The 22,645-nt window shown below is 43.1% G+C and overlaps 1 protein-coding gene across 2 annotated transcripts in view; it reads right to left on the bottom strand.

Moving 5' to 3' along the window:
- LOC127582930 (oxysterol-binding protein-related protein 6-like) overlaps window positions 1-22,645 on the bottom strand; it is a 101,114-nt gene that overhangs the window by 56,284 nt on the left and 22,185 nt on the right. For both annotated transcript variants that reach the window (XM_052038588.1, XM_052038586.1), the window contains 7 exons: window positions 12,949-13,173; window positions 8,847-8,969; window positions 7,164-7,217; window positions 6,966-7,079; window positions 5,860-6,030; window positions 4,693-4,819; window positions 3,838-3,941 (listed from right to left, as the gene is read on the bottom strand). In XM_052038588.1, coding sequence (XP_051894548.1) covers window positions 3,838-3,941; window positions 4,693-4,819; window positions 5,860-6,030; window positions 6,966-7,079; window positions 7,164-7,217; window positions 8,847-8,969; window positions 12,949-13,047 — 792 coding nt within the window. In that variant the 5' untranslated portion in view covers window positions 13,048-13,173. The remainder of the gene's footprint in view (window positions 1-3,837; window positions 3,942-4,692; window positions 4,820-5,859; window positions 6,031-6,965; window positions 7,080-7,163; window positions 7,218-8,846; window positions 8,970-12,948; window positions 13,174-22,645) is intronic.

The following is a 22,645-nucleotide window of genomic DNA, read 5'->3' on the forward strand; positions in this document are numbered from 1 at the left end:
CCTAATCCCTACATCTGCAGTTCTGTGGTTAAGTTGCAGATGGACAAGTAGTTGACCATCTACCAAACCCTGACCCCTTTTACCTCAGACTTCATCTAGGCCCACTCCATTGTCTGATGGATGCAAACAGCGGTCCCACAGGCTGAATTGCCTCCTCCTGTGCTGTGCGATCCATCAATCCATGTAATCTCTCCAATCATGATTTTAAAAAGGTTTCACCTTATTAATTAAAATAATAAATCATAACCTATTGCTTAATTTAATGTCACAAATTTTCTGAAGGGCCTGTTCTGAAGCCAAACCAATACAACGAAGAGAAACAAAGGACTGCAGATGCTGGAATCTAGAGGAAAAACACAATGATGCTGGAGAAACTCAGCAAAGGGTTCTGACCCGAAACATTGACTATCTGCTTTTCTCCACGGATGCTGCCTGGCCTGCCGAGTTCCTCCAGCATCATCGTGCTTTTCAATACAATCAGGAATTTCTTTCTCTCTCTCTCTCTCGGAGATGGACCTTCATTATTTGATTCCCTTCGAGTCAAGGCAACTTCCTTGTTGTTGATAGTACAGAATAATAAGCTCAAGATTCCAAAATGAGTAAACTGATTTTACCTTCATGGCAATTAATTTCAAACTTGCTCAAAGAAGAAACCATTTAGCATCTTGTGCCTCTGGCTTAAACTATTTTTAGCCACAACTAATGCTGAACAAACAGATTTTGCACACCCACTTCAGCACTCAGAGTCTTATCTCAATATTTCAACTGAAATTGATTTCCTCATACTTGATTTACAACATTACCACGGGTTTCCCTTCTGAACATCATTTCCCATTGACTCACACTTCTTTTTAAATCAACTATTCTTATTTGTGCTTCTCTTTTAGAGTCACAGCCTCTTGACAACTCACAAATGCAAGGGCACTGGCAGTTCAGCTAATTGACCATTGTGTCATGGTGAGGGTCCTGTGGAACTTTGGGAGGCTGTCAAATCTGTTACAATTCTGGTCAGCCGATGTCTGTAGAACTACACCTGCCAACAACACCAGAGTATGGTTAGCAAAGCAACCAGAAGGCAAGGTCTCTCCTTAGTTCAGAAGCACGGGGGGGAGGGGTGAATTAACGCACCATTAAAAAACTCAAATTGTTAAGATCAGCGAACTTGATACAGCGTTCTGTTTTATTTTCCTTTTGTACTACCTTTATGTACTTGTGCATGGAATGATCTGTCTGCATGGCACGCAAACAAAAGCTTTTCACTGTATCTTGGTACATGTGACAATAATAAACCAATCGCCAAGGCTGGGATTTTGGACTTTACATAATACAAAACTGCACGAATTGTAATGAGGGAAAGTGCTTGAACTTAAAAGAAACAGAGATGCTTTGAACTTGGATTACATAGCCCTAGGACTTTATTGCTATGCTCAATTTTCAATGCAAAACTGAAAAGCAATGGAAAGTTGCACAAGTTTCCTTCTGGATTCTTTGTGTATCTGATTACTAACACATTGACTCTAGATTATGTGCAGTAGCTTCCAACAACATGCACCTGGATGCCTCTTCCATAATCTCCATTCACACATGCATGGCCCACACTCTCCGTGGGCCATTTGCGCACAAGCCAGGAAGGTCTGCTTCGTTGGTACTTGGAGGGAACCTGCGTGACCTGCCCAGGAAGTCCGTCATAGAGTCATACAGTCAGAGAACAGAAACGTTCCCTTTGGCCTAACTGGTCCATGCCGACCAAGATGCCCATCTAAGTTAGTCCCATTTGCCTGCATTTGGCCAGTATCTCTCTAAACCTCTCCTATCCATGTACTTATCCAAATGTTATTGTACCTGCCTCAACCACTTCCTCTAGTAGCTCATTCCATATACGATCCAACTTCTGGATGAAGAAGTTGCCCCTCAGGTCCCTTTAAATCTTTCCCCTCTCACCTTAAACCTATGCCTAGTTCTTGATTCCTTCTCCCTGGTAAAAAGAACATGTGCATTCACCCTATCTATGCCCCTCAATTTTATACACCTCTGTAAGATCACCTCTCAGTTTCTTACACTCTAAGGAATAAAGTCCTAGCCTGCCCAACCTCTCCATATCATTCAGGCCCTCGAGTCCTGGCAACGTTCTCTTAAATCTTCATTGCACTCCAGCTTAATGTCTTTTCTTTAACAGGGTAACAAAAACTGTACACAATACCTCCAAATGCGGCCTCACCAACATCTTGTACAACTGCAACATAATGTCCCAACTCCTATACTGGAAACCCAGGTCAGGTAGGTCCCCTTTAAGCAAGGTACATACCTTGCTTTCCCTCATCGGTGACCCTTGCCACTCCCACCCCTACCCCACCAAACCTCCAGTCGATTCACTCGCCATCAATCTGGTGCTCTTGACTACAGATCCCCCTCCTACTGAGCACTCAAGGATATGTCACAAACTTCGTCCATCCCTGACCCTGCCTCTGCCACGAGGCCCTGGACCCAACCACAGCGGAGTGTTGAAAAGGCCTTTGTGCGAAGTTTCGTTCTGAATAGAACAATGGGCCTCGTGCTAACCCTGCTACTGTCGGGACTTTGAACAAGACTCCCACTTGCCCACCACGAAGTGGGCAACTCATGCACCCATACAATTAATATCCTCGGATAATCAGCTGAGCATCACATCATGGTTTTATATCAGACTTTTTCCCCAGGGCGACAATGGCTAACACGAGGGGACATAATTTTGTGATTGGAGGAAGATACAAGGGGGATGTCAGGGGCAAGTTTTTTTTTAAATACACAGAGTGGTGGGTGCGTGGAACGCACTGCCTGCAGAGGTTGTGGGGGCAGATACATTAGAGACATTTAAGAAACTCTTAGATAGGCACATGAATGATAGAGAAATGGGGTGGACTACATGGGATGGAAGGGTTCGATGGATCTCAGAGCAGGATAAAATGTCGGCAAAACATTGTGGGATGAAGGGCCTGTACTGTGCTGTAATGTTCTGTGTACCCTTAGCACTTCAGAATCAATACTCCTTACACTGAAACTCCAAACTCAGAACTTGCTCAAAACTAAGCTTACAACAGTTTATTAGTTTTTAATTTCACTGCAACATGACAACCCTAAACATCACCTCTGCACTGTGAATTCTTTTTCATATTTTGAGGCTAACATAACAATATTTAACAATTATTGGAGAATCAGAAATTTATGGCACAGAAGCCATTCAGTCCATCACATCCATCCCAGCCAACAATGGACTGTAAGTTAATCTCACTTCCCAGCTCTGGATCCATGGCATGCAAGTTACAGATCTCCAAGTGCTGGTTCAGGTACATTTAAACACGTTGAGCGTTTCTGCCGCCAGCAGCCATTCAGTTGGCAAGTTCCAGGCCACTGACTATTCAAGAGAGATTATACAAACTAATCAATGCCTCCCACTTATTGCCCTCTCTACAAAGGACAATAGGTCACTCCCATTCACCCTGTTTAGAGCTTTCATAACTTTACACACAATCAAATCTCCCCTCAGCCCCAAAGGGATATGCATACACACAGATGCACTTTATTCCTCAATGTTACCACCAGGTTAGGTCCACTTGAAAAAAAATCTTAATTTCTAAACCGTGTTACAAGCTTGAATCAATTCTAAATGGCAGTCTGTTTCTGTTCAACCACTAACTGGCACTTTCAACAGAATTAAAATCTTTTCTCCTTCACAGTCTGCAGAGGGGAACCCAGACGCGCGCCCACACATGCATGCGTGCCCAGACATGCGCCCACACACGCACTGCATTCCTCCACCTTACCACCAGGTTAGGTCCAGTTAAAATCCTTCCTCCGTACCTGAGCATCACAAATGACGGGTGCCGAGTGAACCCTGTCCACGACCTCCAGCTTCTGCAGCAGTTTATTCAGTTCCGACAGGTTCAACTGACACTGACTGAGATCTTTAAAAAAAACACACAAGATTTAGAAACCAATATGTTGCATCTGAACCTTTTCCTCCCAAGCTTCAAAGCCCAGAGACAGTCTACCGTTCCTCTTTACTGGTAGAGCATCAGGTGATTCAGTATATTGCACCACTTTCATTTCCCCTTCAGGATCTGAACCTGTATGGGATATGATAAAGATCTTCTCCCACCTCATTCCCAAGTGACAGGCAAGTTTGGGTTGTGAAGCATGACCATCCCCAAACACATCCCCAATCACAACCCCAAAGCAAAATATTGCAGATATTGGAAAAATAAACGACAGACAATGCAGGAAACACTCAGCAGATCAGACAGCATTTGTGGAGAGAGAAATAGTCACTGTATCAGGCTAATGATCCTTAATTATATTACCAGCATTGTACTGCTATATAATTATTCATTCGAAACACCACAGGTTCGTTTTACTGCATTGCAGCTGTGTGGGTAAATGGCTTTTGCCCTTTCACTGCCCAGATGTGTATTTCCAGAAACTTTTCCAACTTGCTAGCACCTGTCATTTTCTTTTAGTTTTGTCTGAACTCTCCCAAATTTTTACTATAGACCTGAAATTCTAGCCTCATTTAACCAGCAGCTTGATGGTTTAGAGAGAATGCAAGTGACACGCTGTCTGGTTAGTTCCATCTACTGGGCTGTCTGACATCTGCAGGAGGCCAAATGTTATGCAACAAAAATACATCATTAAATACATATAGTCTCTAGGCGTTACCTTCACCACAATGGTCCCATTCCTCAGAGTGCTGCAACCACTCTGCTGTCATGGCTTGTCCACTTGTAGACGCTGAAGGGAGTTGACCATTGTCTTCAAACTCCCCGAGGGATTCGCTCTTCTGTGCCTAAACAATATGATAATCAAGTGCTTATTTTCTCCACAGAAGCAGAGCACATTCAGATTGCAGTTAGTTTAGAAAATTCTCCATTGAATACAATTTTTTGAAAGTTTATCCCGGAAGCACCTGCAAACCAACCTTTTGCCATTCATGCACCAGCACTCCCAAGTCTCTCTGCACAACAGCATGCGGCAGTCTTTCACCATTTTAAATAGTGATCTGATCTATATTTCCTTCAAAAGTGGATGACCTGGCATTTACCAACATTGTACTCCATCTGCTAAACCCTTGCCCACTCACTTAACCTATCTACGTCTCTTTGCAGATTCTCTGCACAATTTGCTTTGCCACTCAATTTAGTGTCATCAGCAAACTCAAATACACGACTTGAGGGTATAGTGGGCAATGTGGTCATTTTGCCAGGGTCTGAGGGAGAGAGGCTGCGCGTGATGAGGGCCAGGTTGCCTTCCCAGGTTTCAGGGGTGTCCCAAAACCCTTTACAGGGTGCTGACGCTGTTAGAAAGGAGGAAAAGCAGCAGCTTTCACACACAACTAGATAATTTTTAGCATAATTTATACACCTGATGGAGTAACATGAAGCAGAATCGTAGCTCGAGTGATTGTGGGAGGGAAGGGTTAGATAGCTCTTAGAGCAGGATAAAATGTTGGCACAACATTGTGGGCCAAAGGGCCTGTACTGTGCTGTAGTGTTCTAGGTTCTATAATAATCTGCTACGTTGTGGTACCCTGCCGGTAAAGTGGACCACCTGACAGGACTCTAGCCAATGGAAAGTCAATGATTGGATGTGGAGAGAGAACCTCCAAAACCAAAAAGTGGCTCCAAGACCACTCAGAAAGCTTCACACTGTCACATTGACCAAGACCAACTAACTTGACACCAAACAGTGATCAAAATCTCTGCAAAAGTACCAAAATAATGGTCATTTACTTACTTGGTAACCTTAAACACAGCTCATTGAACAACATCACCATGAGGATGGAAGGAGAATGCATCTGAAGCCATTATTACACAACATAGCTCATACCTTGCCGCTGAGAGGTACAATACTGCTGGCAGACAGGTAGTCTGCAGTTGGAGACATGGGAAGGCTGTATCCATTTGCTCCATATGGGACTTTAATGTGGTCTCCTTTCTGGAATAATCGATGATAGCAGAGCTTGGATACCCAGGTGGTGAAGACTTCCTGAGATTTCACCTGCAATAATAGCGTTGAATCCAGTGTCATTGGGTAAGAGTTCACTGGTGTTGAAGAGTGAGCAACACGAATCTTATAAGTCCTATTGTTTCAACTACACAGTTCTGTTTGCCACACTATAGGAAGGATGTGGAGGCTTAGGAGAGGGTGCAGAATAAGCTCACCAGCATGTTGCCTGGATTGGAGTGTATTAGATACAAGGGGAGGTTGGACAAACTTGCATCATTTCCTCTGGAGCACTGAAGGCTGAAGTATACAAAATTATGAGAGCTGTAGATAGGGTGGATAGAGTCTTTTTCTCAGGATGCAAATGTCAAATCCTAGAAGGCATAGGTTTTAGGAGAGGTGAAGGTTGGGGGGTGGGGGGTGTAGTTTAAAGGAGAAATGCAAGGCAAGTTTTTATATAAAGGGCCTGTTCCGTGCTGTACTTTTCTATGTTCCACGAACATGTCCCTTTGCACTGTAAAGCAGTTTGTTTGCAAGACCTCGAAAAACTTCTTCACCATAGTTGGAAAAATATATACAGCTTTTTAAAACTCAACAAGCAATAATCATCCACTGTGGCGTCTCACTCCAGTGAATCAAAGTTTACACAGAACATTGATGGCATTTAGTGACAAAGCTATACTAAGTCAGTGGGTAATTCCACCATCAACCATGCCCAATGACCACACTGCAGTAAGTAACCCAGACTGAAGCACACTATGTATGGAACTATCCTCCACCTTGAGTATTTCTAGCAAAATTATCCTGCTTTTATTGGGAGAAATTACTGTAGCTTCTTCCGCAAGTTCTGTCTTCACCACTGTTTTATCAAAACCAAGTGAATTCACTTAGTTTGTCATCTAATATTGCAAATTGCAGCACAAGATCAATTATTACCTAGTTCCTAGTAGTTTTATATATTTACAGGTTTAAAAACCAGCACAGATTACCTTCAGATGATAAAGGTTCTCTTCTGCATCTAAGTCAATACGCTTGGATTTCTTGTTAATGGACATTACAGAAAGGCCAATGTTGATGGAACCATGAAGTTTTCCTCTAAGAATCTGTAAATTTAGCAGAAGTGACCTTATTACTTTTCAATTAAATTCCATTGAACAAGACAGACAAATGAAGAGACAAATGCTTACATCTTGCTGAGTCTTGGCATACTTGAGAACTCCCTTTTCTAAGATAAAATATCGCTGAAAGACACAAAAAGGAAAATTTTACCTTTTGAAACTATTTTTTTTCCTCATTATTCTAATCACTGAATTTATACATTGAACTATTGTGATGTCTGTCAATGTGACCTTAAACCCTCAAACACAGGACCTAAATAAAGCCCATGCAGATCCAGTTTAAATCCCAAGGTCAGCTTTTTTTGGTTATTTATTTTTATTTATAAGATCCAGGCAGTGTGAGCAAGGACAGCATTTATTGGCCTTGAGAAGATGGTAATGAGCCACCTTCTTAACAGTGGCTTGTGAGGACATTTCACAGGGCAATTAAGAGTCAATCACATTGCTGTGAATCTGGAGTCACATATTGGTCAGATTGGATAATAACAGCAATATTCTTCCTTGAAATATTTTTAAGCAACAGTCAATCGTCACCATTACTGATAATAGTTTTCCCCTTCACCCCCATTTGAAATTTAATAAATCAAATTAATTAATGCTACGATTTGAACTTGCACCTGTGCATACTAGTCCTGACCTCAAAATTATTACTTGTGTTATTAATCCCCTATTAATGGTGTTTTGATATTTTGTACAGAAAAAAAGACATTTTCATTTAATTACTAACATCTATAAATCAAGTGAATCACACGTGGAGGAAACAGGTTGAGAAAACCAGACCCAGCAGGGTTGGGAAGAGACAGCCTATGGGTTCACTTCCCTTTCGGGTCTCATTTCAAACCCATTACAGGTGACCCCCATTTTATGGCCATTCAGGTAACAGAAGTTTGCCCTTAGAGAATTCACAGATCACTACCTAAAAATTTCAGATATGGAATAAAATTTGCTCTTATGGAATTTATGGTAAATTGATTTACTATTGTCACATTTACCGAGGTACAGTGAAAAACTTTGTTTTGCATGCCATCTATATAGATCATTTCATCACATCAGTGCATTGAGGCAGTACAAAGGAAAAGCAATAAGAGAATGCAGAATATTGTGTTACAGTTACAGAGAAAGTGCAGCACAGACAGACAATAAGGTGCAAAGCCATGACGAGGTCGATTGTGAGGTCAAGAGTTCATGTTATCATGCTAGGGGGCCATTCCCTTGTCTTATAACAGTGGGATGGAAGTTGTCATTGAGCCTCGTGGTATTTGCTCTCAGGCTTTTGAATCTTCTGCCCAATGTGAAAAAAGTAAATAAATGAACACAAAATTTATTTTTTTCGACTTGTGAACAGATGACGCAACGCTGCATTAAGGAAAATCACAATACGGACCATTTTCTTGAAATGCAACAGCTGCTAACCCTGCAAAGCAAGGGTCACCTGTACTCTCAGCAACATTCCAGTTCGATGATCCTCCCAAGAGGTTTGACAGACTTTCCTCTGCACGAGTGAGCTTTGCAGCAGCAGAGCGAGCTCACCAAGGAGGGAGAAGCGGGGAAAGGAATGACTCTGGAGCCAGTCCGACCCAGCAAAGCTTTACTGTAAGGAAGACCAGAATGAGCCTCTGGCCTGGGCCGTCCCACCATCAGGAATGGCTTAGACACACAGGCTCAAGTAAAAGGTAGATTTAAGGCAGGTTCAAATGAGTAGAGGTGCTCTTAAAACATAGTAGTGTAGGCATCCCTTGATAAGGCACTAACCTTATGCCAGCCTTTCAAAGGCCATTTCCTCTTCTTCAGCAGGTATCCCTCCTGCCTCTCAAGATCCAGAGAAGCATGGCCATCTCCCAGTGGCTCCTCCATCACCTCCCAGTTCTCAGAGTTCTGGAACAGAGGCAGTACTTGAGACACAGTGGTTCACCTCAAACTTCATTATGTTTTCTGAACTCTGTAACCAGTTGTGGCTGATTTATTTCATAAGCTTTCAGCTCATCTTAACCAGGTAAAATCAGATCAAGAGATGGCAGCCTTTACTGCACTACAGCTCAAACCAACTAACTACCCTCAAAAGAAAATGTTTCAATGTCATGAGAATTTAAAGCAGCTGGCTGAACAAACAACTTGTAGATAAGATTAGATAAGATAAGATATCTTTATTAGTCACATGTACAGTGAAATGCATCCTTTGCATAGGGCGTTCTGGGGCAGCCCGCAGGTGTCACCACGCTTCTGGCACCAACACAGCATGCCCACAACTTCCTAACCCATACGTCTTTGTAGGCATTACAATGTGGAAACCAGAGCACCTGGAGGAAACCCACACAGACATAGGGAGAACGGACAAACTCCTTACAGACAGAGGCCAGAATTGAACCCGGGTCACTGGCGCTGAAATAGTGTTGTGCTAACCACTACACTACTGTGGTGCCATACAAAGTGCACATGGGCTCTCCTGTCAGCTCAGTGGGACTGCGCACACACAGACGTGGAAATGGCTGAGGATCTCACCCGAGTCAAACAGATACAGAAAGGTACACAAAGGATTGGCAAAAAATCTGAATGATCCCATCACCTCAAGCACATTACCCCCATGGAGAATTAATGCCTACAGAAGAGCCAAGGAAAATACCTTTTAAATTTATGGGACCTGGGCGTCACTTGCAAGAAATCCTATTCCAATTCAGGACAAGCTAATGTTACATTTATGCATGGACTGTATGTTGTGGTATCTATCGCTGTCCCAATTCGCCCTGGGAAAAGTGGTGATAAACCAAAATCTTGAACCCATTTTTATTCCAAAATATAATTCATTCATAAAAAGTTCTAAAGTATATACATACTATTCAATTCAACATTTTCATAACAAGTAACCTTATTCCATTACTTAATATTAATACATCAGTTATTACCCATTTACAAACTTAAAGCAAATAATTCATGGTTGTTTGAGAGGAGTCCAGAACTAGGGGGCATAGATTTAGGGTGAGAGGGGAAGGATTTAAAAGGGAGCTGAGGGGCAACTTTTTCATGCAGGGGGTGGTGTGTATACGGAACGAGCTGCCAGAGGACCTAAAACACAGCAGAGGGTTGTGGTGGAGGGAGTGCATTCAGATTGGAGAGCTGTGACTAGTGGTGTCCCACAGGGATCGGTTCTGGGACCTCTACTTTTTGTGATATTTATTAATGACTTAGATGAGGGGGTGGAAGGCTGGGTTAGCAAGTTTGCAGACGACACAAAGATTGGTGGTATTGTGGATAGTATGGAGGGCTGTAGAAGCTTACAGAGGAATATTGATAGGATGCAGAGCTGGGCTGACAAGTGGCAGATCTGGAGTTTAATCTGGAGAAGTGTGAGGTGGTACACTTTGGAAGGACTAACTCCAAGGTGGAGTAAAAGGTTAATGGTAGGATTTTGGGCAGTGTGGAGGAGCAGAGGGATCTGGGGGTTCATATCCATAGATCACTGAAAGTTGCCTCACAGGTGGATAGGGTAGTTAAGAAAGCTTATGGGATGTTAGCTTTCATAAATCGTGGGATCGAGTTTAAGAGCCACGAAGTAATGATGCAGCTTTTCAAATCTCTGGTTAGACCACACTTAGAGTACTGTGTCCAATTCTGGTCACCTCATTATAGGAAGGATGTGGAAGCGTTGGAAAGGGTGCAGAGATTTACCAGGATGCTGCCTGGATTAGAGAGTATGGATTATGAGGAGAGACTAAAGGAGCTAGAGCTTTACTCATTGGAGAGAAGGAGGGGAGACATGATATACAAAATATTAAGAGGAATAGATAGAGTGGACAGCCAGCACATCTTTCCCAGGGCACTAATGCTCAATACAAGAGGGCATGGCTTTAAGGTAATGGGTGGGAAGTTCAAGGGAAATGTCAGAGGGAGGTTTTTCCACCCAGAGAGTGGTTGGTGCATGGAATGCACTGCCTGGGCTGGTGGTGGAGGCTGATACATTGGTCAAGTTCAAGACATTGTTAGATAAGCATATGGAGGAATTTAAAATAGAGGGATATGTGGGAGGAAGCGGCTAGATAGTCTTAGGTGTGGTTAGAAGGTTGGCACAACATGGTGGGCCGAAGGGCCTGTATTGTGCTGTATTTTTCTATGGTTCTAAGGAAGTGGTTGAGGCAGGCACAATACTATCATTTAAGAAGCACTTGCATAGGTACATAGAGAGGCAGGGCTTGGAGGGGATATGGGCTGAACACAGGAAAATTGGGACTAGCTGGGTGGGCACAGTGGTCGGCATGGACTAGTTGGGCTGAAGGGCCTGTATCCATGCTGTATTGCTCCATGACTCTATGTGTACAGATAGGAGGGCCCTGAACTGTGGCCTGCCCCCATACAGCCCCTACAATGTTTCTTTTGTTAAAGAGCATTATTTACTTATTTCCATGTTTACTGCAAGCCACACGGGGGAAGTGCACCACAGAGCTGCAGTAATGGTCCACGCAAGGATAGCGTGCAACTTGAAGGGGAACCTGCAGGTGGCAGTGTTTCTATGCCTCTGCTCCCCTTGTCCTTGGAGACTGTTGGGTTAGAGCTGTTGAAGAAACCTCAGTGAGCAACTACAATGCATTTTGTAGATGGTGTACCGTCAGCCTGTGGTGCAGGAAGTGAATGTTTAAAGAAGTGAACACGTGGAGTCGGATGCGGCTGGTTCAAGGGAAGAGATGGAATTAAACTCATTTAAACTGAATAATGTAGAACATTAGTGGAGGAACAGGCCATTCAGCCCAACTAGGGTTTGCTAGTATTCCTGATCTATTCTAGCATCCTTCTATTCCTCATCAACACAACCTTCTGTCCCTTTCTCCTTCATGTTTACCTGTCCTTTCCTTAAATTCATCTGTTCTACTTGCCTCAGATGTATTTGTCATCAAGCAACAAATGTTACTAAGGCACACAAAAAAAAACACTCCTTTTGAGAGCAAACATTTATTTCTACAGGCCATCCCACCCAGCTCCAGGCATTCACTCCCTCCACCACTGTCTCTATGTTAAGACCAGGTGCCCACATCTGTCACTTCATGTGGAAGCTTTAGAGAGGGTGCAGAGGAGATTTACCAGGATGCTGCCTGGATTGGAGAGCATGTCTTATGAGGATAGGTTGAGCGAGCTAGGGCTTTTCTCTTTGGAGAGGAGGAGGATGAGAGGTGACGTGATAGAGGTGTACAAGATGATAAGAGGCATAGATCGAGTAGACAGTCAGAGACTTTTTCCCAGTGCAACAATGGTTAACACAAGGGGACATAATTTTAAGGTAATTGGAGGAAGGTACAAGGGGGATGTCAGGGGTAAGTTTTTTTTTAAAAACACAGAATGGTGGGTGCATGGAACGCACTGCCGGCAGAGGTTGTGGGGGCAGATACATTAGGGACATTTAAGAGACTCTTAGATCGACACATGAATGATAGAAAAATAGGCGGCTACGTGGGAGGGAAGGGTTAGATAGATCTTAGAGCAGAATAAAATGTCGGCATAACATTGTGGGCTGAAGGGCCTGTACTGTGCTGTAGTGTTCTATGTAACCAAAGATGATTTCTTTTCTTAACTAAGATCCAACAACAAATCATGCCCGGACTAAATACTTCACATTGCTGCCACAATAAGCAGAGGGAAGGTGGAGTGAATACCATCATTTTCAACACTGATGCATGGAATCAGAGACTATTCATCCCATTGCAACCATGCTAGTCATTTATCAGATTACTACTCCTGGGAGCTTGTGGTGGACAAATTGACAGGTGCATCTCCTGCAGGACAATGGCCACAGTGCAAAGAGTTCACTACAATAACTACTGCAAAGCCACACAGGGGTGTGTACAAATCCATGACTCTCTTTCCATTCTACCTGGCGCACACTGGTGGGTTTGGAAGATGCATTGCTGCTGCTCCTCGTCAGAGGCGATGTTCTTTGGGAGGCAGGAAGGACCTTCTCATCACTGTTCATGGCCGTCAGATGTCCAGATACCACGAGCCCCAGGCAATGGAAGGCCTACACACTGAAGCAGCTTCTACAGGCTGATCAGGCACTCTCTCCTCAGGGATTCACACATTTGGATGCAGTCAAACATTCCTAAAGGAGGCAAAAAAAAATTCAGTTACTTTAAAAACAGTTAAAAAATTAGATTGGCAGAATCAATAAAACCCTATTTGGTCATTATTCCTTTGGTGTACGTGGGAGATTGCTGGCCTCAAATATGACGTGTTTCTGCACTAATGTTCGACATTATTCTGTTTAAATGAGTTTAATCCCACCTCTTCCCTTGAACCATCCCCATCCAACTCCACATGTTCACTCCTCTAAACATTCACTTCCTGCACCACTGGCTCACTGTGCGCCATGAACAAAATGCATACGCACAGAAGTTCGGCATTGGGACGTTGAGAGGTCCTGAAAAGCCCAAGACAAGTCCCTCTCTGAGCCAGGAGATCCTGGGTTCACAAAGGTTGAAGAGAACATGGAACGACCGTGGGCCTGTCCTGAGCAAGGGATGTGGAATGGGCAGATTTCACCTGCTCCTGTGCCTTGATGCAACAAGTGAAAGGAAAGTTAGAGGCCTCCCATATGGGCTGCTGTCCTCACTTATGCTCCGAATTTACAAATGGCTGTTTATACAGAAAGTTATGCACTCTAATCAATGTTTTTCATATCACAGATGCATCAGTCAGAGTTGGGTGTATCATCACATGGTTAATCAGGCTTAAGTGGTATTTCAAGGACACATTCTACCTGGAAGTCAATTAAAAACAGCAGATATTACATGGCCAATCTAACCAAGCTCATAAAACAAAAGATAAATGTTTTATCCATTGATAACTCTCATCTGCCATCAATTAAACCACAGCCTTGTACTTTATTCTGCTTCCTTTAATTGGTAATTGGTTTATTATTGTCACATGAACCAAAATACAGTGAAAAGGTTTGTTTGCATGCCATTCAGGCAGATCATGCCATACACAAGTACATAAAGGTAGTACAAAGGAAAACACAAACAGAATGCAGAATACAGTGCTACAGTTACAGAGAAAGTGCAGTGCAGGTAGACAATAAGATGCAAGGGCCATGACGAGGTAGATTGTGAGATCAACAGTTCATCTTTCATCCTTACTTCTTCAAATCTGCTTTGATCTGACAAAACTACACTTCAACCTTTCCATGCTCAGGACAATTACCTTTTACAACTGAGTAACGCACAATGTAAAGTCCAAACTAATCCTGAAAAGTCCCTGGGTTTCCATGCATCACTCTCCAGTCCATATTGATGTATGGAGAACTACTCCAGGGCTATTTGCTTTCCATTTCTTCCTGTGTCGATAATTTAGTTACTTCTAGAAAATTTCTTTATCAGAGTCACAAATTCATGCTATCGATACCTCAATAAATCGATACACCAAAACCACCTAGAGTACCAGTCTTGTACACAGACACAAAACCAACTATCACACAGACCTTCCGACTGCTCCACAATATACCATCGCTATCACTCTGTTCAACACAGCCACCTATTTCACAGCATATCAACTTTAAATAGTGTGTTTCAAGGGCAGATGTTGAATACTTTGAAGTTCCAGCCAAACTTGTGATGAAGTCAATCAGAATGACCTCTTGCAAGGTTGCTATGACAGAGAACAATTGATCTTAGTCTCCAAGGCAGTGTGGGAGTCCTGCATCACAGGGAAACCACAATCAGCATTAATCTTTATTTGCAGACTTAGCCCTAATGACCTGACTGCACTCCTTACCACCCAGCCCTCCCCATCCACCCATCACCAATGAGGGGGTAAACTACTGCTGAAGTAACATGTCAATGGCAAATGGGTATCAGTACTGGGCGATTTACTCATTCTATTTGGCAATTCCAAACTGACATCTTGGGGCCTTTAGCTTGCAGATCTTTGCTGATACTACATTCCCTTCAGGGGGAACAGAAGAACCAATCCATTATTAGTTTAATCCTGGCAAGTGTGAGGTGTTGCACTTTGGGACGTCAAGTCTAAGGAGAAAGTATAGAGTTAATGGCAGGACCCTTAACAGCATTGATGTACAGAGGGATCTTGGGGTCTAAGTCCATACCTCCTTGAAAGTGGCAGCACAAGTAGATAGAGTGGTAAAGGCGGCGTATGGCATGCTTGCCTTCATCTCTAGGGACAGAGTATAAAAGTCAGGAAGTCGTGTTATAGTTGTAAAAAAAGTTACTTTCGTCAGGCTGCACTTGGAGGATTGTGTGCAATTCTGGTCGCCCCATCACAGAAAGTATGTGGAGGCTTTGGAGAGGGTTTAGAAGAGGTTCACCAGGATACTGACTGGATTAGAGGACATGAGCTAAAAAGGAGAGGTCGGACAAACTTGGATTGTTTTCTTTGGAACGTTGGAGGCTGCGGGGAGATCTGATAGGAGTTTATAAAATTATGAGGCATAGATAGGGTAGACAGCCAGAATCCAGTGGTAGGTGCCTGGAACATGCTGCCAGGGCTGGTAGAGGCAGCCGAAATAATAGTGGTGTTCAAGAGACTTTTAGATAGGCACATGAATATGCAGGAAACGGAGGGATATTGATTATGCATGGGCAGAAGGAATTAGCTTAATTTGGCATCATGCTCAGCAGACATTGTGGGCAGAAGGGCCTGTTCCTAAACTGTACTGTTCCATGTTCGACGCAAGTATGCCAAGGTTATTCTACAGTTAAAGACTGGCCAGGATTTTTTACCAGCAGCTAATTCATCTATTGGTTGATGATAGTAATAAGTCTATAAATTATGTTAAAAAGTTAAAAACATACACTAGCTAAAAGCAGCTTACAAAAATAATGGCCCCTGTTTTAGTATCATTCGAGAGAGGGAGGGAACATGGAGAACCTTGAGGATTGAGGAGTGGTCAGAGGTTCACACGTCACGTACAAAGCTCCCCAGAGAAGGAAGATGCATTCCGCCTCACAACACAGCAGCTCACATTACAAATAAGAGCTCTTTCCTGGCTTGCAAGTCATCGTCTGGACAGAAATTCCGAGTCAGCATTAAAGATCGATTGATTGGACAACTGTGGCAGCAGCATTGCATCACAAGCTCCAACCCTTTACGCAGTGCAAAAAAAATATCCCCAAGAAATAGTCAGGGGACGAGGGGAACCAAGAGCATCAGCTCAGCTGTCATCACAAGAGCAAGGTCTTGGGTTGGAGAAGCTTGCAGATCCCAAGACCAGGCTCTCTCGACCTCTGCCCCCAGATGACCTAGCATATAATCTAGGCCAAGACTTCAGTGCAGTTTGAGAGGAGTGTTGCATAGTGTGGTCTTTCAGAGGAAATTTCAATCTCGATGAATACAATATATTGTGGTATTATTCAAAGCATGTAGTTTCTTTGGATTCTGGTTAAAAGGCATTTATTCCTTCTATCTATTAGCCTAGTTCACAACATTCTCCAAGTTCTGGTTCTTTGTATCCTCTTCTCACCCTTTGTACCCCCAACAAGTCCACAATTTTCCCAATTTTAGCCTCACACTTCCATGCTTAATGCTGGAGACAGGAGACAGCAGATGCTGGAATCTGAAGCAAAAAAAAAACCCCAAACTGCTGGAGGAACTCGGCAGGTCAAGCAGCAGCTGAGGGGGGAAATGGACAGTCGACGTTTCGGGTCGAGACCCGTCACCATTTCAATGTGTCGACCTGAAATGCCAACTGTCCATTTACCTCCATAGATGCTGCCTGACCCACTGAGTTCCTCCAGCAGTTTGTTTTTATGCTTAATGCTGTTTCATTCTCCAGCGTTCACTGTTTAAACTTTTTTCCTTTAAGACACTCCTGATATCCCGATCTGGCCCAGAGTCAAATCTTTTTTTCTTAATGATGCCCTTTTGAAATACCTTGGGACAACATTGCAGTCACCACACAAGCAACAAGAGCAATAGTTATTCACATACTTTTCCCAGGACTCCTGAAAAGGCAAAAGGCAGCCAGCTTCATCCGCAGTGCTGAACGGATTTGTGGAAAAGGAAGTGATCACATCCCATGGAATGGACGGAAGAGTCATTCAAGGTCATTCACTCCATAATGACCATGTTAGCTCTTTGTAGTGCAATCCCAGAGGAGAACGAGGGGTAGATTTATACTGGACAATAAAGCATGGATCTAAGCCCTCTTGAACTCGAACCTGGGATGGAAGGCAGTCATAATATTTAAATAAAGGACTCAGGAAATTCTCCTGCCTCTGCCTGTAAATTAGATGAAATGAGTCTGGAGAGATCAGGTAATGAAAGACTTATGCTTGTAACACAGTCATAAGGCTTCCTATCACACTGAGTTATGGCTAAATAAATTGGCATCAACAGAGAGAACTCAAGTTGAATTTGTAAATCATTCGAGCCAGTCATTTTGTAAGCATATGTTCACAGAACACAAATAACCACTGATGTCATTTCCATCAGCTAATAAAGATATGTTGACATACTGCCAATACTACTCGGCATCACTTATGAATGACAGAAAGAACTTGGGATCTCGATAAGTGCTCCAACAGAACCAGGGTTGAGAGCGAGGGAGAGCGAGGGAGAGCGACACACACACATACACACGACTACAAATGCCAGATCTAGAGCAACAAACAAGAAGCTGAAGGAAACTGGTCAGTGGGTCAGACAACATCTGTGGAAGAAAATGGCCAGTCAACATTCCGGGTCGAGATCCTTCATCTGGACCGAGGAACACATTTAGACGGGAGGCACGGGCAGTGTTTCGACAGTGTGAATGGCAACAGCAAAGTCCCACTGGGACTTGAACCACACCACAAAAAGTAATCCTTGTCTCAAGGTTGTTTCTTTACAAAGAGCCTGACATCATATCCATCAGGATTACGTTATGCAGAAAGCTAGAAATCTGACAGGTTTTAACTAGAAGCAGGATGCGATGGTGATTAAGGGTAGGGTTTGAACCAGGAGTTGGTTCCTGTGAGAACATTCTAAATTCCACAGCCTACTATATAGTTTTGAAGTGTAATCACCAAAGCAGCAAACATAGCAGCCAATTTCCTCTCTGTAACCTCCCACTAAAAGCAAAATAACTGCATCAAATAATTAGACCTAGAGTATTGCATACGGTTTTGGTCACCCTGTTATAGGAAAAAAAATGTCATTCAGCTGGAAAGAGTACAAAGAAGAAAATTTACGAGAATGTTGCCAAGACTCGAGGGCCTGAGTTATAGGGAGAAGTTGGGCAGGCTTGAACTTTATTCCTTGGAGCGTAGGAGACTGAGGGGTGACCTTATGGAGGTGTATAAAATCACGAGGGGCATAGATAGAGTGAATGCACAGAGCCTTTTTTTTAAAACCAGGGAGAGGGAATCAAAACCTAGAGGGCATAGGTTTAAGGTGAGAGGGGAAAGATTTAAAAGGGACTTGAGGGGCAACTTCTTTGTGCAGAGGGTGGTGCGTTTATTGAACGAGCTGCCAGAGAAAGTGGTTGAGGCAGGTACAATAACATTTAAAAGACACTTGGACAGGTACATGGATAGGAAATGTTTGGGAGGGACATGGCTAAACATGGGCAAATGGGACTAGCTTGGTGGGTATCATGGACAAGTTGGTTGAAGGGCTGTTTCCATGCTGTAGGACTCTAAATAATTGTTTTTTTGTGATGTTGATTAAGGTATTGGTCATGACACTGGGGATAATGCCGCAATCCTTCTTCAAAGCAGTGTCATGGAATCCTTTATATCCAAGTCAGCAGACAAAGCTCTGCTGAGTATCACATCAGGAAAGAAAGCACCTCTAATGGTGCATCGGTCTCTCAGCACTGCACTGGAGTGCCACCCTGGACTTCTGTGCTCAGATCTGTGGGCAACTCTTCAAACCACAACCTTCTGACCCAGAGGTGAGACAAATGCAGAGTTAATGTATCAGGTCCACCATTTTTCATCAGAACGGGAAAAATTTAGAGAAATCACAGGTTTTGAATAGAGAAATAAGGAAACAGGAGGGGAGCAAAAGGCAACAGAGAAGGCCTGTGATGCAACAGGAGGAGATATTAAATGGTGAAACAGATGCTTATGATTCCATCACAGAACGTGCTTTATGTTCAGTCGTTCCTTTCACTGTCAATGCACCTAACCCGACTAACTTTTTCAGCACCTACACAGCTCAATTTGCCACATGACCCACCTTTCTTTCATTGCACATACTGCCAGACTTGTAGTTCAATTAACACACAAAACACTGGAGGAACTCGGCAGATCGGAGAGCATCTATGGAGGGAAATGGACAGTTGACATTTCAGGTCAAGACCCTTCATCTGGACTGAAAGATAGAGGGGGAGGTAGTCAGTATAAAAAGGTGGAGGGAAGGGGTGGAGCAAGAGCTGGCAGGTGATAGGTGGATCCAGGTGAGGGGGGGGGGTGTGATAGGCTGATGAGGGAGGGGAGATTGGGAATGGCACCAGAAGCTGCAAGGGCAGAGGTGGAAGTGACAAAAGAATCTAATAGGAGAGGAAGGTGGAGCATGGAATAAAAGGGAGGGAGGGAGGCGAGGACGGCAGAGAGGAGTAGGGGAGTAGAGAAACCGCCCACACCCCACCCCCACTTTGATGTGCTTCTTAACACAAAACCACACCAGCTTTTTGTTTGGGTGTAGTACAACTAATTCGACAGAGTGCATAAAGGGTATCGATTTCAACTGGAAAGTAGTGGAGGCTGAGACTTGTGGCTGGGTTTATCAGAAGTTGAAAAGGTTGCTTGCCAACTATAAATTACTGTTCAAAGTCCACAGTCTGACTACAGTTCAACCAGTCAAGACAAAAAGACTCATACAGAAGAGTAAAATTTAGTACTGATGTTCAGGGATGCAAGAGGTATTCTATCAGTGCAAGTCCTGCTGCATATCCCCTCCATCACTTCCCTATTTGTGAGATCTCTAGCTTTTCCCATATCTGGTGAAAAGTCAGAGATCTTCGGTTTTCAAAATACAGAGTAGAAACAGAGGGAGAGAGACCTCAACCCAGGAACTAGAAATGCATGCAGCAAGGAGAAAGAGCCAACTTCTACAACTTTACTTGTCCCCTCCTGCCCATCCCATCGTATCCTCACCCCAAACACCCCTCAACTGAGTCCAGGACAAAGACCAACCCTGGGGTCCATTTGTACTCCAGATCATTCAGTAATGACCAAGAATCAAGAGCTGAGATCTTCTCAACAAGTTTGGCTCATTGCATACCAGAGAGGGCTCCATTTAACTTTGATGATAATCAATGGGCCAGTAATTCTTCAAATATAACCAAACACCGGCACTGCAACCAGGCGAGAAGTACCATGCACATCACTATTACAACTGCTCGAGTTCCTCCTGCTTTGGACAGTACCTCGTACTTCAGGTGGTAACTTGAGCTATTTAAGGAATTTTCTACACTCAACGAGAGCAACCTGCCATCCATATTATTCTCGTTTTATAAAGAATACAAAGGCCTGGTGACACAAGAGACTGCAAAAGCCTGGTGTTTAACCAGGGCGTGACACAAGCCAGGCTCAAGATCATAAACCATAACAACAAAAGAGCACCTGAGCCCAAGTCACAAGAACACTTCCACCCAGCCATGCTGTCTTGAAAACAATGACACTGCACAGCCAACCTTTAACTTCTGCTTCAGTGACATTTACTCACCTTGAGCCTCTGCAACAAGTACTGGAAGACTACTTAACCACAGGAAGCAAAAGAGCAACATCTTGTTGCTGTCTTATCAGACATCTGTATGTCTGGTTTTTATGTGGGCTGTTTTTTTTTTTCCAAAAACAATCTAGGGTATATTCCCTGAAATTTAGAGAGTGAAGTAATATAATTTTTCACAACATTAAAGGAGAAATTGTACTATAGACAGAGAAAAAACTAGTTCTGCTGCCTTGCAAGTTTAGAAATTACAACTAGGCCCTTCAGGAGCGAAATAAAGAAACACTTCTACTCGAGAAGTTGGTCGGAACTGGGAACTCTCCTGGTCAATTGTTAAGTTTAAAATTTATCATTGAAATACCAGCATCAAAATGTATCAAGATGTTTCAAGGAATTAGGAAAAGCATTTGCAGTACAACTCCAATGATCTGTTATTTGGAAGCTGCAATGGTTTGGCATCTGGTTAACACACACTTTCAACACATCAGGGCTCTGGTTTCTGCACTCCCTTTAAATTTACCAGGTTCACTGGAAAATTACAAGACCACATAATATATACAATGGAGTATCAACAGGAAAGACATCCAATAGTCTGGAAAATCTGAGAGTCCGGCACCAAAGTCCCAAGTGTGATGGATCATTGGCGTTTCACTGCGTTAAGATTTAGGTTATGGGTCTGCCTGTAAATGGACACATCAAAAGCTTCATATCACTAGGAACTGATTTTTGAGTCTATACAGATACGTTTATTGGAACAGTCTGCAACAGTCTCCTGTTCATTGATATATTTTCTGTCATCTTTCTACGCAAGAGATCTTATTTTAAATGCACATAAAACTATGAAGGAATTTGATAAGATAAACAGAAAATGATCCCACTTGTAAAAGGGGTGAGTGGGCAGGGAGTAGGAGGGTGGAGAATCCCAAAACCAAGATTGAGCTCAAGAGGAATTCAATAAAAAAACTCCAAAATCAGTTTGAACACAAGACCATAAAAACCATACGAGACAGGAGGAGCAAGACAATCACGCCCTACAAACTGCTCCAACATTCAAAAGATCATGGATGACCCAATTTATGCCCCATTACTTTCCACTCTCCCAGCCACACCAGCATGTAGGTTTGAAGTCTGACTACATCACTGGTTCGTGCAACCTGGGCTATTTTGTAAGGCTAATACACTCATCGGAACTATCGAGTTCTCCAATAACAAACAGGTTAATTCTAATTTTTCAAAGAATAAGTTCTAGTGAAAAGAGAAAGGAGATATGCACGCTGAAGTGAGATGTGAAGGAACTTGTGTTAACATAAACACAGTTAAGCTGTACATGTTATAAAATGGATCATCGTATTGTAAGATCATTCTTAATGCACCAACAACTTGCATCTTAGCAACACTTAACATTTCAGGGAACTTCACAACAATGTTAAATCAAATGTGAACACCAAAACTTTAAAGAGATACAAGGGGAGATGATCTAAAGCTTGCTTAAAGAGCCAGGCTTTAAGAAAGTGCTTTACTGATCACAAGATTATTTGTTGAACATGTGGTGCAAGTTGAATAAACTTTCAGTTGTGGAACAAGGCAGGCCAGCCAGGAACTCTGGTTAGACCACAACTGGAGTCACTGAGTCATACAGCACAGATACAGGCCCTTCAGCCCAACCAGTCCATGCCGACCATTCCGCCCACCCATCTCGTCCAAATTTCCTATGTTCAGCCCATATCTCTCTAAGCCCCGCCCCTCCATGTACCTATCCAAGTACTTCTTAAGTGATATTATTGTACCTGCCTCAACCACTTCTTCTGGCAGCTCGTTCCATATACTCACCGCCCTCCGTGTGAAAAGGTTGCCCCTCAGGTCCCTTTTAAGATCTTTCCCCCCTCACCTTATACCTGACCTAT

Source organism: Pristis pectinata, chromosome 25 (genome assembly GCF_009764475.1).
Source record: "Pristis pectinata isolate sPriPec2 chromosome 25, sPriPec2.1.pri, whole genome shotgun sequence".
Lineage (NCBI taxonomy): Eukaryota > Metazoa > Chordata > Chondrichthyes > Rhinopristiformes > Pristidae > Pristis > Pristis pectinata.